This window comes from Halyomorpha halys, unplaced genomic scaffold (genome assembly GCF_000696795.3).
Source record: "Halyomorpha halys isolate HHAL.00 unplaced genomic scaffold, Hhal_1.1 Scaffold175.1, whole genome shotgun sequence".
Classification (NCBI taxonomy): Eukaryota; Metazoa; Arthropoda; class Insecta; order Hemiptera; family Pentatomidae; genus Halyomorpha; species Halyomorpha halys.
In genome coordinates this window covers 637,368-651,362 of record NW_027109182.1, presented here as the reverse complement: position 1 = coordinate 651,362, position 13,995 = coordinate 637,368, and the positions used below count along the sequence as shown (strand labels likewise).

At 29.3% G+C, this 13,995-nt stretch overlaps 1 protein-coding gene across 1 annotated transcript in view; it reads left to right on the top strand.

Moving 5' to 3' along the window:
* LOC106679072 (neuronal acetylcholine receptor subunit non-alpha-3) overlaps positions 1-10,646 on the top strand; it is a 28,726-nt gene extending 18,080 nt beyond the window's left edge. The window contains exons 3-9 of the mRNA XM_014418022.3: positions 502-546; positions 618-727; positions 3,233-3,440; positions 5,548-5,737; positions 6,156-6,308; positions 6,796-6,959; positions 9,958-10,646. Coding sequence (XP_014273508.1) covers positions 502-546; positions 618-727; positions 3,233-3,440; positions 5,548-5,737; positions 6,156-6,308; positions 6,796-6,959; positions 9,958-10,152 — 1,065 coding nt within the window. The 3' untranslated portion in view covers positions 10,153-10,646. The remainder of the gene's footprint in view (positions 1-501; positions 547-617; positions 728-3,232; positions 3,441-5,547; positions 5,738-6,155; positions 6,309-6,795; positions 6,960-9,957) is intronic.
* Positions 10,647-13,995: the final 3,349 nt, after the last annotated feature.

Genomic DNA, 13,995 nt, shown 5'->3' with positions numbered 1-13,995 from the left:
CCTTATATTGTAAAAATGTTTTTAGAGTGCTACCATTGGGTAGTTTCTCTACATGCTTGTACTATTTCATTATGATTTCCTCAAATTTACTTGATGTATTTATGTACAGTTGTAAATATCAATAAATAAATTTTTAAAAAAAATTATAATTTCAACCAAATTATCTTCTTTTTTTTTTTCAAAATAATCTAAAATTCCTGAGGGCTTGATCTTATAAACTGTGCTTGCATTTGCATCTTCATCGCAATTAGATTCTTTCTTCTTTAACAAATTTATACCATGTTTCGTTTTTAAGTGTGTATGGTGTCCGGATGTACTTCCTCCATTCACTTTAATAACTCTCGAACATTTTGCCACCTATTCTTTTCATTATATAAATAATGAAACCAAACCGAAATATTATCAAGAGATTTTTAATGTTCTTTAAAGTTAATCTTATTCATTATTATGGGTTTATGAATTATGAGTATATAATAATTTTTTTTTTTAATTTGTTTTCAGGACGACAGCAAGTTCTTGTTGACAGTGAACGCTTGGCTTAAAATGGTTAGTAGCTCCAAATGATCTATATCTTTTGGATTGGCATTTCTACCTAAAACTCTTTGATTAATTTCTAGAAATGGCGAGATGAGAAATTACAGTGGAATGCTAGCGATTACGGAGGCCTGAAACACCTTCATTTGGCTGATCACGAGATATGGCAGCCTGACCTGGCACTCTACAACAGGTTATTCAAATTATTTCATTATGGTCCCAAGTACAATATTTAGAGTACCTTACCACCCCTATATTATCAAACCACTAATAGCTAAGGGATGTTAGCAATTGGGAGCCAGAAGTAGTAAAGATAGTGATAGAACACTATCATTATATTAGGGTGTCTCAAAAGTTTCTTTCTCTTCGTATTTAAAGAAGATATTTGACCTTATGAAGTAGATTGTAGGAATATAGTCTGGATGGCGGTTAATGAAGGTATCAAATAGTAGACAAAAATTATGATTGTTAACTAACGTTTCGCCCCACTTTGCTCCATCAGGGATAGAAAAAGCCCTGCAAACGTTGATTTTAACCCTTATATCATTAATTTTCCTTTTATGGTAAACTTACTCTTTTGAAATATAATAATTTCTTCTAACTTCTGTAAATAAGATGGTAGAATAAGGATTATTTAAAAAAAAAAATAAGGACCTAAGATTTCTATATGCTTTATTATGAAAATGTTTTAATTTGGAATTAAAAAAAGAATAAGAATACATGATACAACAAAAACCTAGGGTCGCTGAAACGTTAATTATTTCCAATTTCATGAATATTTTAAAACAAAACAAAATTCTATTGTCTGAACTTAGGTATAAGAATAAAATGTTTATGTTTACAAATGCTCATCACTAGATTCAGCAGGTTCACATGTGTCAACTCTTTTCAGAACAACTAAAAAACCAAAGAAACATATCAGTCCGAAAATATTTTTAAGTAAAAAAAACTGAGGAAATCAGACCAGTAGTGAGAGTATGGGCGAGCTGGTGCACTTCCGTGAGCAGCCAATCAGAAGCCAGCATTTTGATGAACCTCAGGTCCCTTCCCTGCACCAAGGGGGGGCTCCACCCGCCCTCATCTCATTTTTCTAACACAAATAATTTTTCGTACTCTTCCTCCTTATCAAATATTTTTCAAATCAATTCCAACATGTTGGTAGATAAATTTTAGGTAAATAGATTTTTTTCCTTGTCTGTGAAAAATTTTTTGAGAGCAGTATTAAAAAAAATCGGAAGTGAGGGCTCGGCGAGCCCCCCCCCCCTTGGTGCTGCTAGGGTTAATATTAAAATTGGAATAATATTAGTTGACCATTTGCGGTACTTGTATGAAGATGCTCCAGATGGCAGTCGAGAAAGATACAAATAAAGCAGAAAAACTATTTGATAGTAAAAGACACTTAAACCCACTTTCCAAGGCTTCTTCAGGTGTGAAAGGAGAGTAACTCAGTCTTTCTGGACTCAGCCTTGAAGAAGCCTTAAAAAGTTGGATTAAACTTCTTTTACTATTAAATAGTTATTCTGCTATTTTACACATTTCTTGACTGTCACCCAAACCATTTTCGATAATTAATATTAATTCACTATCTTCAATTCAATTCTGATTTTTATATGTTACCAAAATCCTTTTTTGAAAACACCCTTATAAAGATACCATGACATTTCTAAACAAGGCTCAGTACAGAGTTTGAAGCTGAAAAAAGTTTTATTACACAAATGCCAAGAAAATATGATAAATGGTCAATCTTATTAATAAGACTTGTTGAGATGGTTATATCTGACTTCATTGTAATCTGTGAGGTTCTCTATAGCATAAGACAATACATAATTAAATAGGTTGGGTAGATCGTAAGGAGGTGATCAGACAGGTGGCTATGCATAAATCTTTAGAGGATGGAAATTTCCCCCTACAGGTCAGTAGTCTGCAGTCATGAAGGAGGACTGTAAGTCCTGACTGGGTACTCGCCATAGGTTCTAGCAAGAAGGTAACTTTGTTCTACAGGGTACTAGTCTGTAGGGCACGAAGTGGAATGTAAGTCCTCACTGGGTACTCGCTTCAGGTCCTAATGATAGGATTAAAGGAGTAGGAAAGAGGAGGTCATCATAAGGAACAAGCATTTGCTATGTCTCAAGAAGGTACTGTTTTACCAGCAGCTCTAGGATAATGATTCTGCTCAGAATACAAAGACTGTTGAGAGACACAGCCTATAAGAACTTAATTTTTTGTGATTCAGTATATTATTTTGGTAAAGTTATACATTTATAATTTTAATAACATTGATAAGTTCATAGATACAATTATTAAATTATTTACATTTAAAACAATAAATAAACACTAAAGAACACTAGGGCAGACATGAGTGGTGCTCCTAGGCGGGAAGTGCTGATAAAGCTTTTAGTTCTAGCAGGCACTCATTACAAACTAATTGTTTTGACATAACAATCACATACTTAGATTTTCTTTTCTCGATATTACATTATCTCTTGATTTAATCCTAGTTTCTATATTAAAATTTAAATCAATAAGTATTTATTGGAAGATTGTTGATTGACCGTGTGTATAGATGAATGGAATATGGTCTGGGTGCGGTAAAAACAAAAAAAAAAACTCAAATAGTATAATTCTACTATTTGAGTTTTTTTTTTTTTTTTTGACCGCACCCAGACCATATTCCATTCAATAAGTATTTATGTTATAGCGCACTTGGTAATAATGTTGACTATTTCGGCAATATTCACTGTATTGCCCAATCTGATGGTGAGGTATTGTGGGTGCCGCCTACGCAGTTTGTTGTCTTCTGCGATATGGATCTTTTCAAATGGCCCTTTGATCGCCACGTCTGCTCCTTGAAGCTGGGCTCTTGGACTTACACTGGTCATCAGATCGACCTTCAGCTTGGTGATTTTGTGAGTTTTCTTTGTTACAAATTACTTAATTGTAACAATTTTATGAACACAATTAATTATACCATAAGTGAAGTTTGATTGATTCCATGGTTTGTAATATAGAAAATAATTATAATCATTGAAAAAACTTTGGTGTTTATATATATTTTTGTAAATGTTAAGGATCAATTAATACAATGGAAAAAAAAACAGTTTTTTTTTTTAGAACAAGTAATTTCTTCAATTAATAATTTAAAAACTACATGTACATGGTATAATTTAAGAATAATAACTATTTCAATTAAAACGTTAATTACTATTGTCTATTAGTATTACTATTAAGTTTCTTTCTACATTGCTCTGACTCAAGGTTTGTAATCAGAACTGAATATATATTTAGTTGTATCGCACCAATGTAGAACAAACTGTAATATATTTATATAAAAGGGAATAGTTGAATCTTTGTCCACAAAAACTTTTAAATTCCTGGTCTGATTCATTCCCATTCCCCGAATTCTTGAGTAAAAAAAAAAAAAACATTAAATTTAGCATTTTTGGTCTGTAGCTCAGAGAGTATGTGTTTTTTTCACGTTATTGTACACCAATCAATCTCTCTCTTTCTGAGGGATAAGAAAAAATTAATTCTGATTCTATTAAGATATATTATATTTACAAAAAATTAAAAAAACATAATATGGCTCGGGGTAAAGTAGGTCAACAATTTTTTTTTTTTAGAAAAAGCAAATCATGTTCGCTTTTAGTGTCATCTCGAAGTACCAAATACCATTTTTAAAAGAAATTAAAAATTAGAAATATTTCACCTCGATTTATTCGAATTTTTTTTTCTTCCAGTGAATATTTTATGTACATATTTTTTTGAATGTGTGTTTTATCTATAATTTTAATTTCTCTATATGTACCCTGAACACAGAATTCCTCTATGTAACTTTTGATATAGATAGAGCCTTGAGTTGTGGTAAAAAGGAAAAAAAAAATATTGATATAGCTTTTAAAACATAATAAAGATTTCTCTTTCATTCCTTATCACATATATTGAGTTAATTTATGTTACCAAATCATAATAACAAAGTATAAATATATGATCAATTTTAGCTAAATACAATAATATATATATCAATCTATGTATAATATATATATCAATTGTGTTCATTAAATCTATATACATCCACAACTATAGCAAAAGCGAAGCATAGTTGGGTCAGCTAACAATAAATAAACTATAATCTAATGTTATTCAATACAATAAAGTTATATTATTGACTGAGCCTCAAGATCCACAAAAAAATTTATCATTAATATTCAAGAAAAAAAGTTATCAATATATACCCAAGTTCAAACAATGTTATAAATGAAGAACTATAGAGAACTAAGGGGTAAAACTTTATTAAAATATAAATATAATTATAAAGTTGTGCTGCCTAACTTCATTGGACTGCTAGTCACACAGCAAACTTATTTTAGTCTAATCTGATAATATTTTTAATCTAACAACAAACAGGCCTATACAAGTTTACAATAATAATTACAAACATTAGTAGTGTACAACATTAGAAAATGACTTTTCTTTTTTTTTTCATCTCTTTGGTTTTTTTTATTTTTTTCTGCATTTTCTTTTTTTACCTTTTTCTTTTTCTTATGATTTTTCCCCCTCTTTTTCCATCTTTTCCCCTTTTTCTCTTTTTTTTTTTCTTTTCCTTCCCTTCTTTTCCCCTTTCATATTTTGGTTTTAACCCAATGTGTCTTTAACAGAATAATGGATAGAATAGTGATAGACATATGAGAAAATATAAGAAAGATACTTAAGTAACAAATATAAATAAAAAAATCAATAAACTATGTTAAAATTAATATACAATAAATATATAACAAATATTAAAAATATATATACAATTTTTTTTCAATTATTCAAATTTAATTTAATAAAAAAATGAATGATTATGCTTGAATGATTGGATGGCAAAATAAGTAATCTTAAAATTTATTGTAAATATTTTTGAAGAAATATTTTAGATTGATATGAAATGCTTGTCTATATGCAGAGATGAACCCATTTTCAAATAGAAGTGAAAATAATTTTGTTAATTTTTTATAATGACTGGTGTCGTAGGGGGAACTGGAGGAATCTCTCAAGTCAATGGAAGTAACCGAATGGAAGGTAGTAGCAGCTTCCAGAAAGCGTTCCATGACCTACTACTCAATTTTCACTTTCATTGCTCCTTTTGTCGACATTGAGTTCACCCTCACCATCGAAAGGAGGTCTCCTTCTTATAGGGCTGCCGTTATTATACCTACTATCTGTGAGTCCTATCTTCTTCTACTCTACATTTAATTTATTTTTAGGCCTCAGTGTTCCATGAAACCTAATTTATCGCTGGTACAAAGCCAAAGTGATTTGTTAAAAGTTAAAAAAGAATTTTTAAAAAAATATTTATGAAATCAAAAACTTTTTAATGACTTTATTTTAAAATAATTAGTTTCTCGATGAAATTTAAAAATGCCATTTTTTTGCCATAAAATTTGTAGCGGTTCATATTGTAGAGGGAGCCCTAATGTTCTGCCCCATTATGAACACTCTTTGTTTAGGATTCTCATTATATATTATACACTGTGATACTGATGATATTTATGAGATTATATGCTGTAATACTTATGAGATTATATGCTATGATACTTATGATTATATGCTGTGATACTTATGATTATCATTGTCACTAGGTACCATCTTGCTAACACTCTGCCCACTGTGGTTGCCACCATTTGGGAAGGAGCGTTTCATGCTGAGTGGTATCACCGCCATTTTTGTGTCCATGTTCCTCATCTACTTTACCGTCCGCCTGCCTCTTATAGGGCACTATACTCCACTTGTTGGTCAGTATTTTAATTACATTTATTTCAAGTTTTGGTACAGCATGAAATCTATTTTTTTTACTTTGTTTGGTAATTAAGGCAAATATTGATTGAATTATTTGCTTTCTGTAAAAATTTACTAAATCTAACCGATTCTACAACTATAACATTTGATTTTTTTTTTAAATTCCATTTCCATAAATCTAGGGATTATAATAATAAACATATGGAAAACAAGATTAGGATTTATATTTTATATTAAATGATTAAAATTTTAATAAACATATTAATAATCTAATAAATAACTAATAATGTAATATATACTAATAAAAATATTAATAATCTTTTATTCTGTTTATTAGTTAATAATTTATACACTAATTTGATATAATTTCATGTTTAAGTACACTATCATAAAACAGTTAATATCACAATGTGCTAAATATCTAAAATAATTACAAGAAATTAGTTTATCTTGAACTTACTATGTTATGGTCTTCTGTTTCAGTTTTATTCTTTTCCTCCAGCCTGTTGTTTGTCTGTTGCTCAGTCGTTCTAGCAGTGGCCTTCTACAACTTGGCCTTGTCACGTACACAACTCCCCAAGATTCTACTCGATTGTTTTAGAGGCAGAATGTTCAGGATACTAATGCTACCCAGCATAAGGCTAAAGGTATGTATATATTAGAGTTTCCATAAGTTTCTTTCCTTTTTCCAATATGAAATGAATTCACAATATTTACCGTTTAAGATATTATTTATTTTGTTATATAAGAACCCTTTTGCTCTATTTCTTTCTTCCATCTCTCAGGAAGCCTAATTATGCCTTCTTTCCAAAATTGTTGCGTTTTGGACAAAAAATAATCCGGGAGGTGCACTTTTATTTCATTGATAGATTTAAAGTGCTCATCATAAAGAGAATTTTTTAAAAGATGTAATAATCAGATGGAGCAAGACCTGGAGAATAAGCAGGATGCGGTAAAGCATCCCTATCAAACTGTAAGTTTTTCTCTTACCGCTTATGTAACATCATGCCCGTACACAGAACAAATCTCGTTGATAGTATTCTTTACACTATCACCATTTTTGAAACATTGAAGCATAATATGCCGCCTTTAACTCCCCATGTTTACCGCTGTGGAAGAAAGATTTAAAAGAGATTATGGCACAAATGAAAGGTACAGTAAAAGAGTTCTGGGACGACTGAAATCGATGACATAGACAGCTAATAGATAAGCTTGCATGTTTACACAATCAGAGCCAGCTAATAATGCCATTCATAGCTCAAAGAGTAAGAAACTTTTGGTACACCTTAATATTCTTATAACAATACTTTTTAAAAAAAGAATTGTTGATGTTTCACTAAAGTTCATCATTATTTTTATTTTCAAATTGGATCTAGCCATCTTAACATTTAGTATAGCCTGCCATTTGTCATTCTTAAGTTATATCAATAAAAAATTTATGATAAAAACTTTAATAATTTTAAAAATAACTTAAAATGAGTATAAATAAACAAAGAATAAATTAATAAATAAAAATAAGTATTATGCAATTATGCATTTATTACTTATGATACATCAAAGTCATAAATTGATATAAGGCTTCAAGGAGTCTTTTTAAAAATTCTGAGAATTTCAACTTTTGTCAGTGTAATAAGAATTAAAAACATCCCTTACTTTTAAAAGAATATTAACTAATATGTTTTTTCCCCTATATTTCAATATATGATTTTAGAGTAAAGTTAATTAATATATTTGCAGATAAAAAGCCCTAAGAAAAATAAATGTCTGTGAATACTACCATAGATCTGTATTTATAATAGAAAAGAATTATAAAAAAAAAAAAAGGATAAAATGTCTCTGAATATATATTGTAATAATTTTAAAAAATATAAAAAATAAAATAAAAAGAATCTTAATCGTTTTTATAATTTTTTTTTAATATAAAAGATAACTTTGGGTTCAAATTGAGAACACTAATAATATCAAATGGATAATGAAATTTATTCAAATTCAATAATATAAAAGACTCTTAATTTTATTATATAAAAAGAGAGAGAGAGACTCTTAATCTCAGGGCGTGTGGTTGCTAGACAATCAGAACAGGCATTTACAATAATTTAAATTAATTAAATTTAAATCTATTTTACAAATGTATTCTAATTTAGTTCTAACAAAACTAACCAAGCTCTATATACTAACGATCCTCCTTTGTTGATTCTTTGGCGCCTTCCTTGTTCTCAATCCCACTGTTTCGTCCTAGCATCAAAATGGCTTCTTTCCTGACAGAAACTGACGACGACCTCTCATATTGCTGAGACCATCTCCTTTTGGCGCCACCGACCCAACTAACTCTTCCCTTCCAAACAAAACCTGCCTTGAGGTTCCATGTAAACATCGCTTGTCGCACAATAGTTTGGGATTTTTCCAAATGATTTACTTTCTGAATATTATTCATTAGCATTATTTCTTGATTTCTATTTTTCCTTTAATTTCCTATATTTTCAATTATGAGGGGATGAGTTAAAATAGTTTTTATGATATCTGAATTTGCTTAATGTGGCATTGATTCTATGTACCGCCATCTTGGCTTTGTTTGGAATCACGAAGTTATTATAAACAATGAAACTTGGTTAGCTTGCTTTTTGGATAAACAAAACAAATGAACAATCTTAAAATGATACATAAAAGAAAAGATATTAAAAACCCCTTATACATCAAAATATGCTATTTACACAAAAAGAGCATATTACAATATGGATACCATATATAAGAGCAAATAAAAAATTCTTATATAGTTTTATTTTTTACCATTCTAGATTTAATGAGGTTCTAAAAATATTTTTTCAATCGTTTTGATCGATAATTAATTATTTAAACATGAATCCCACTAGATAAAGATGCAACAATTATAAAGCTGTTCATAATATATTCTATATGCTAGCACATATCATTTATCATACATCACATAATCATTTGGTAAAATGCTATTATTATTTTTTTCTTTAATGTTACAGGTTCTCACTGGATGAGTTTCATTATTATAATTAGATGTAGAGAATGAAAGTACTCTTCCTTATTTGAAATTCTTTATTTAATAATTGATAATCAATGTTTCGGGACTATCACCCTATCATCAGATATAGTCATGTTGCAGCATAATTCGAATATTGTGCATGAAATTGCTATTATTTATATTATTCAATATGGTTTTATAATTTTTTTATCGCAAAAAATATCATAATAATTACTAAAAAGAACTTTATTTATTTCATTAACATATTGGCTTTGGTTTATGTTAATTTTATTATAATATATCAAAAAAAAAAAGTGCATCAACTTTAATTTTTTTTTCTCAAATCAGTACTGTTTTTTTAACATAACCAAAAAGTTTTTTAAGATTTGGTTGGTGAATAAAAGCAGTACTTCTGCTGTAAGGTTAGTAATTTTTCCTAAAATGAAATCGTTGATTTTATCAAAAGTTTGTGGTATTCTAAAATAAAAATTAGTAGACATAGAATAATAAGATTTGTGATGATGATTGACATTTCTCAAAATTTCTGGATGATTTGATATAGGATGATCCCATAGGTGAAAGAAATACTTTTCGAAGTATAAGGAAAATTTTAATTATCCCGAAATTTATTGATGTGGATTTTTGTTTTTCAGTCGAGTTATGAGGAAGAAATAGGGACGACAGGCGAAGAGCTACGAGGCTACGATAGCTGTAACGACGACAGGACCATATTGAGCAGGAGGTGCCTTCAAGAAGGGTGGGGTCTCATTGCCACTGCTCTCGATAGGATTTTATTTATTGTATACTTTATAATTTACGGTTCCTTTCTTATTAATGCTCTTCTCTGACTAATGCCTTTATCAAAATGGCAATGCTATGCTTCTAGTCTCAACTAAGATTATTGGTAAATGGTATTCAGGTAATTATTGTTTATCACAATATTGATATCGTTTATTAAAAACAACTGTAGCTCAACAACAATAATTGGAAAAACTGTAATTTCAAGAGGTAATAATTATTCTATGTTGGGCCAAGTTATAAAGCATTTAACAATGATAAGCATTTTGTCGACACTTAATGTAATATTTTTAGTTAATTGTTGTTTATTTTAAGTAATATATTCACTTCAAAAAAAATATATTTCTAATAAAATAAAATAATTTTTGTAAAAGTTGAGAAATTCAGTTGTCAGCAGTTCATAATACTTAATTAAGTAGATTGTTATTTTCCTATTAAATATAAAGTGTAACTCTACCTGTGATATTTCTCTTTGAGTGATGTTAATTTTTTATCGAATATGAAAAAATTTTTTGTTTGAGTGTTTAGCTTACTCAGCTAAATTTACCAAACTATAAATATATCAATTAGTGGTTTTACTTTACTTTTTCATTCCCGTTTAATCCATTTATAAACAACAAAAAAAAAGAAATTGTATGTTTCACAACTAATAGTTTTTTTTTTTTTACCCTATACCACAGGAAGTGGGCTATTACGCCATTTTCCCTCTCGCAGTCCAATACAATTTTATTCGTCTTCTTAGTTGGTCCATCTCGCTCAACATCTTCCAGACCAACACACGCCAAAAGATGGTCCCCATCCATGTCCCCCATTGCATAGAGGACATTTCGGGGAATCTACGATGCCAATTCGATGGAGGTGTTTTTGGAGCAGATCATGTCCTGTTACTAGCCGAAAACAGGCCACTCTCTCAGCTCTGCTAAGATTGCCGGGGATTCTTTTTTCCTTATCCAGTAGGCTCTCCCACTTCTTTCCTTCCGCTTGAACTTTGTGTCTAGCACTTGTACTGTCCTTATAATAAGCGCTTATAAGTTATTTCACTGCTCTGTAGGAAAGTGGTAGAACAGGCTGGTTCTCTGCACAATCAAGTTTAGCCAACTTGTCAGCTTGCTCATTACCATCTACGCCAACATGGCCTGGTATCCACTGCAGGGCTATAGCCCTTCCTCTTTTCTTCATGATAGCAGCCATGTTTCTGCACTTTTCTTCCGTGGGTGACTCTCCGGCACCTGGTGTTGTTAATTTTTGTATTACGGCTTGGGAGTCGCTGAAGATTACCGTGTTGTCATTGCATTCAATAGTGGCTTCCATCGCAAAGCAGATAGCCTGCATTTCTGCATCATAATTGTCACATCTCGCTCCAACGGGAAATGACAATTGGAAGTTAATTGAGTATACTCCTGCTCCAGCTCACAACTAATAGTGAGAGAATTTAGGAAAATAAAATTTATATTAATGTTTTCTTCACTACAAAGTTTCCTAAAATAATAAACATCATTAAATTGATAATAAGAGCTCAACCAGGCAGATAGGCAGAGCGTGCTGCTATCTCATAGTGGTCACTGAAACTAATGTAGTTTATGCGACTACCACAAGGTAGCAGCACTATCATCCCTCAGGGGCTTACAAGGACCTTTTGTAGCAAAGTGAATGCATGAAAAAATATATATTGCTGCTTTGCTAGAAGGAAGATTACTTTAATCAAAACTATTATTATCTTTTTATTAGAAATAAATTAATTATTTGTTTTATTTTACAAATATTATAATATCAACTTAAATGAAAACACTTATGATACAAAAACCAAAATTTCCAAGAGCAACTAAATGCTTATTTATAACATCTATTTAGGAATATTTGATTTTAAAAGGACTAAAGGACCTTATAAGTATAAAGAAAGGATCTTTACCTAACCTACAATTTTTTAAATCCTTTATTAAGATCATGTCCCAATTGAATATAGTAATGTTCAAAACTAGCAAGAGATACAACGGTTTTCTCTGAAGTTGTTATGGCAATATTAAGATTGTACATTCACTTACCCATATATGAAATATACAGCAAGGGGAAGTTCTGTCATACTGAATAATAAAGGCATAGCCGTTTTGAAATATAGAAGGATTAATTTCATCTTTAATTAGAGTGGTGAGTGAAACTTGTGTAGTGTGATGGTGTAAATAAAATTTATAGCCACAAAATAGATATTTGTTACTTCTGGAAGTAATAACTTATTTTAAAACAAATCATTCAAATATTTTATGTGCAAAAATTAGTTCATGAAATTAAAAGCAATGCCAGAAGACTATGTATGATGCAAGGAGGTTTAAGGATAAATACAAGATTTGCTCAACTTAAACAGTTTTTTAGATATATTTTTCATTCAACATAAAACGTAACTTGATTTTTAAAAACAACTTTAATTTCCTACTTTTTTTTTTTTTTTTTTTTTGTGAAATTTGATCATATTCCATTTTGACATTTCTATTGTGAGGTCTACTATCAACTCCTTAACTAAGGTCAGCAGATTCTGATGCAACTAGTATATAAGTGTACAGGCAGTAAGTTATAAATTTATCAGCTAAAGTATTTTATTAATTCAGGGAAAGGAATAAGGATAAAAAAAGAAAAAAAAAACGCAAATATACATTACTGCTTTTATCTATAATACTTACAACAATACAGATAGATAAAAAAAAATTGACTATCATATCAAACTTTTAAATTTGTACAACAATTTGACACATCATGTAATAAAGATATACACAAAAATAAAAAGAGGAAACTCAAATAATATACATATAATATACAAAAATAAACAGGATCTTGTACATAGTAAAAAAATGACACTGTACAATCTAAATAAATATTTATACATTAAAAGGTCTTTTACAGAAATTATATTTAAAAAAACCTAGTATTATTGAGGGATATATAATACACAAACACTTATAAAAAAGAATCTAAAAATCTGTACAAATCTATTGAACAAGTCCAATATGTTGAGGATACATAAATAAGATATATTAAACGTCAACGTATAATAATGTAGTGTTGATAATATTATAGTAATATTATCAGAGTCACCATTTAATTTTTTTTTTAATGATCAAAGTTAACAACTCATCATAACTCTAAATGTTCCAGGCAGGAATGTGTATAATTGTAAAAGAAACACTAAAAATAGTACCTACGTTAAAGCCTTAAAATGAATTATCGTATAGCATTTAAACGCACTTTTTAAAGAAAAATTTATTTATATATTATTTTGAATGACATTAAATATAATCGACCTTCAAAAATATCTTTTCAATGGAAAATTGATATCCACTAGAAAAATATAGCGACATAAAAAAATATCCAATGTTAATGAAAACATCTACATTATTTAAAATTTTAAATGTTTGTCTTAAATAAAAATGTAATAAAATAAAAATAGCACAGTTATATATATATTTTTTTCTAATTTAGTTATGAAAATATTATTTCTTAACAAGTAATTTTTTTGTAATATAGACCAATCTGAAATTTGCATGCAAAAATATAGGCAAAGAAGTAATTTGGCATTATTTATACCACAGCCCAGACCTGCAGCATCTACGGGTACCTCGACTACGAATGACAAGAACACACAGTAAACTACATCCATTATGCGAAAACGACGAATATCAAGCATCTTGAAAAATCTCGTAAGAAAGAGTAAACATTCCACAAAAAAGAAAATATATAAATAAACTACAACACTCACTTTTTTTAAAAAAAAAAAAAAAACATCAATCAATAGAAATTAAAATAAATAACAAATATTTAGATAACAACTAAATTTGTTGTGTTTATACATAATAAATATTTTGAAATATTTTGGTAACTTAAGTGTAAAACACATTGTAAAATGT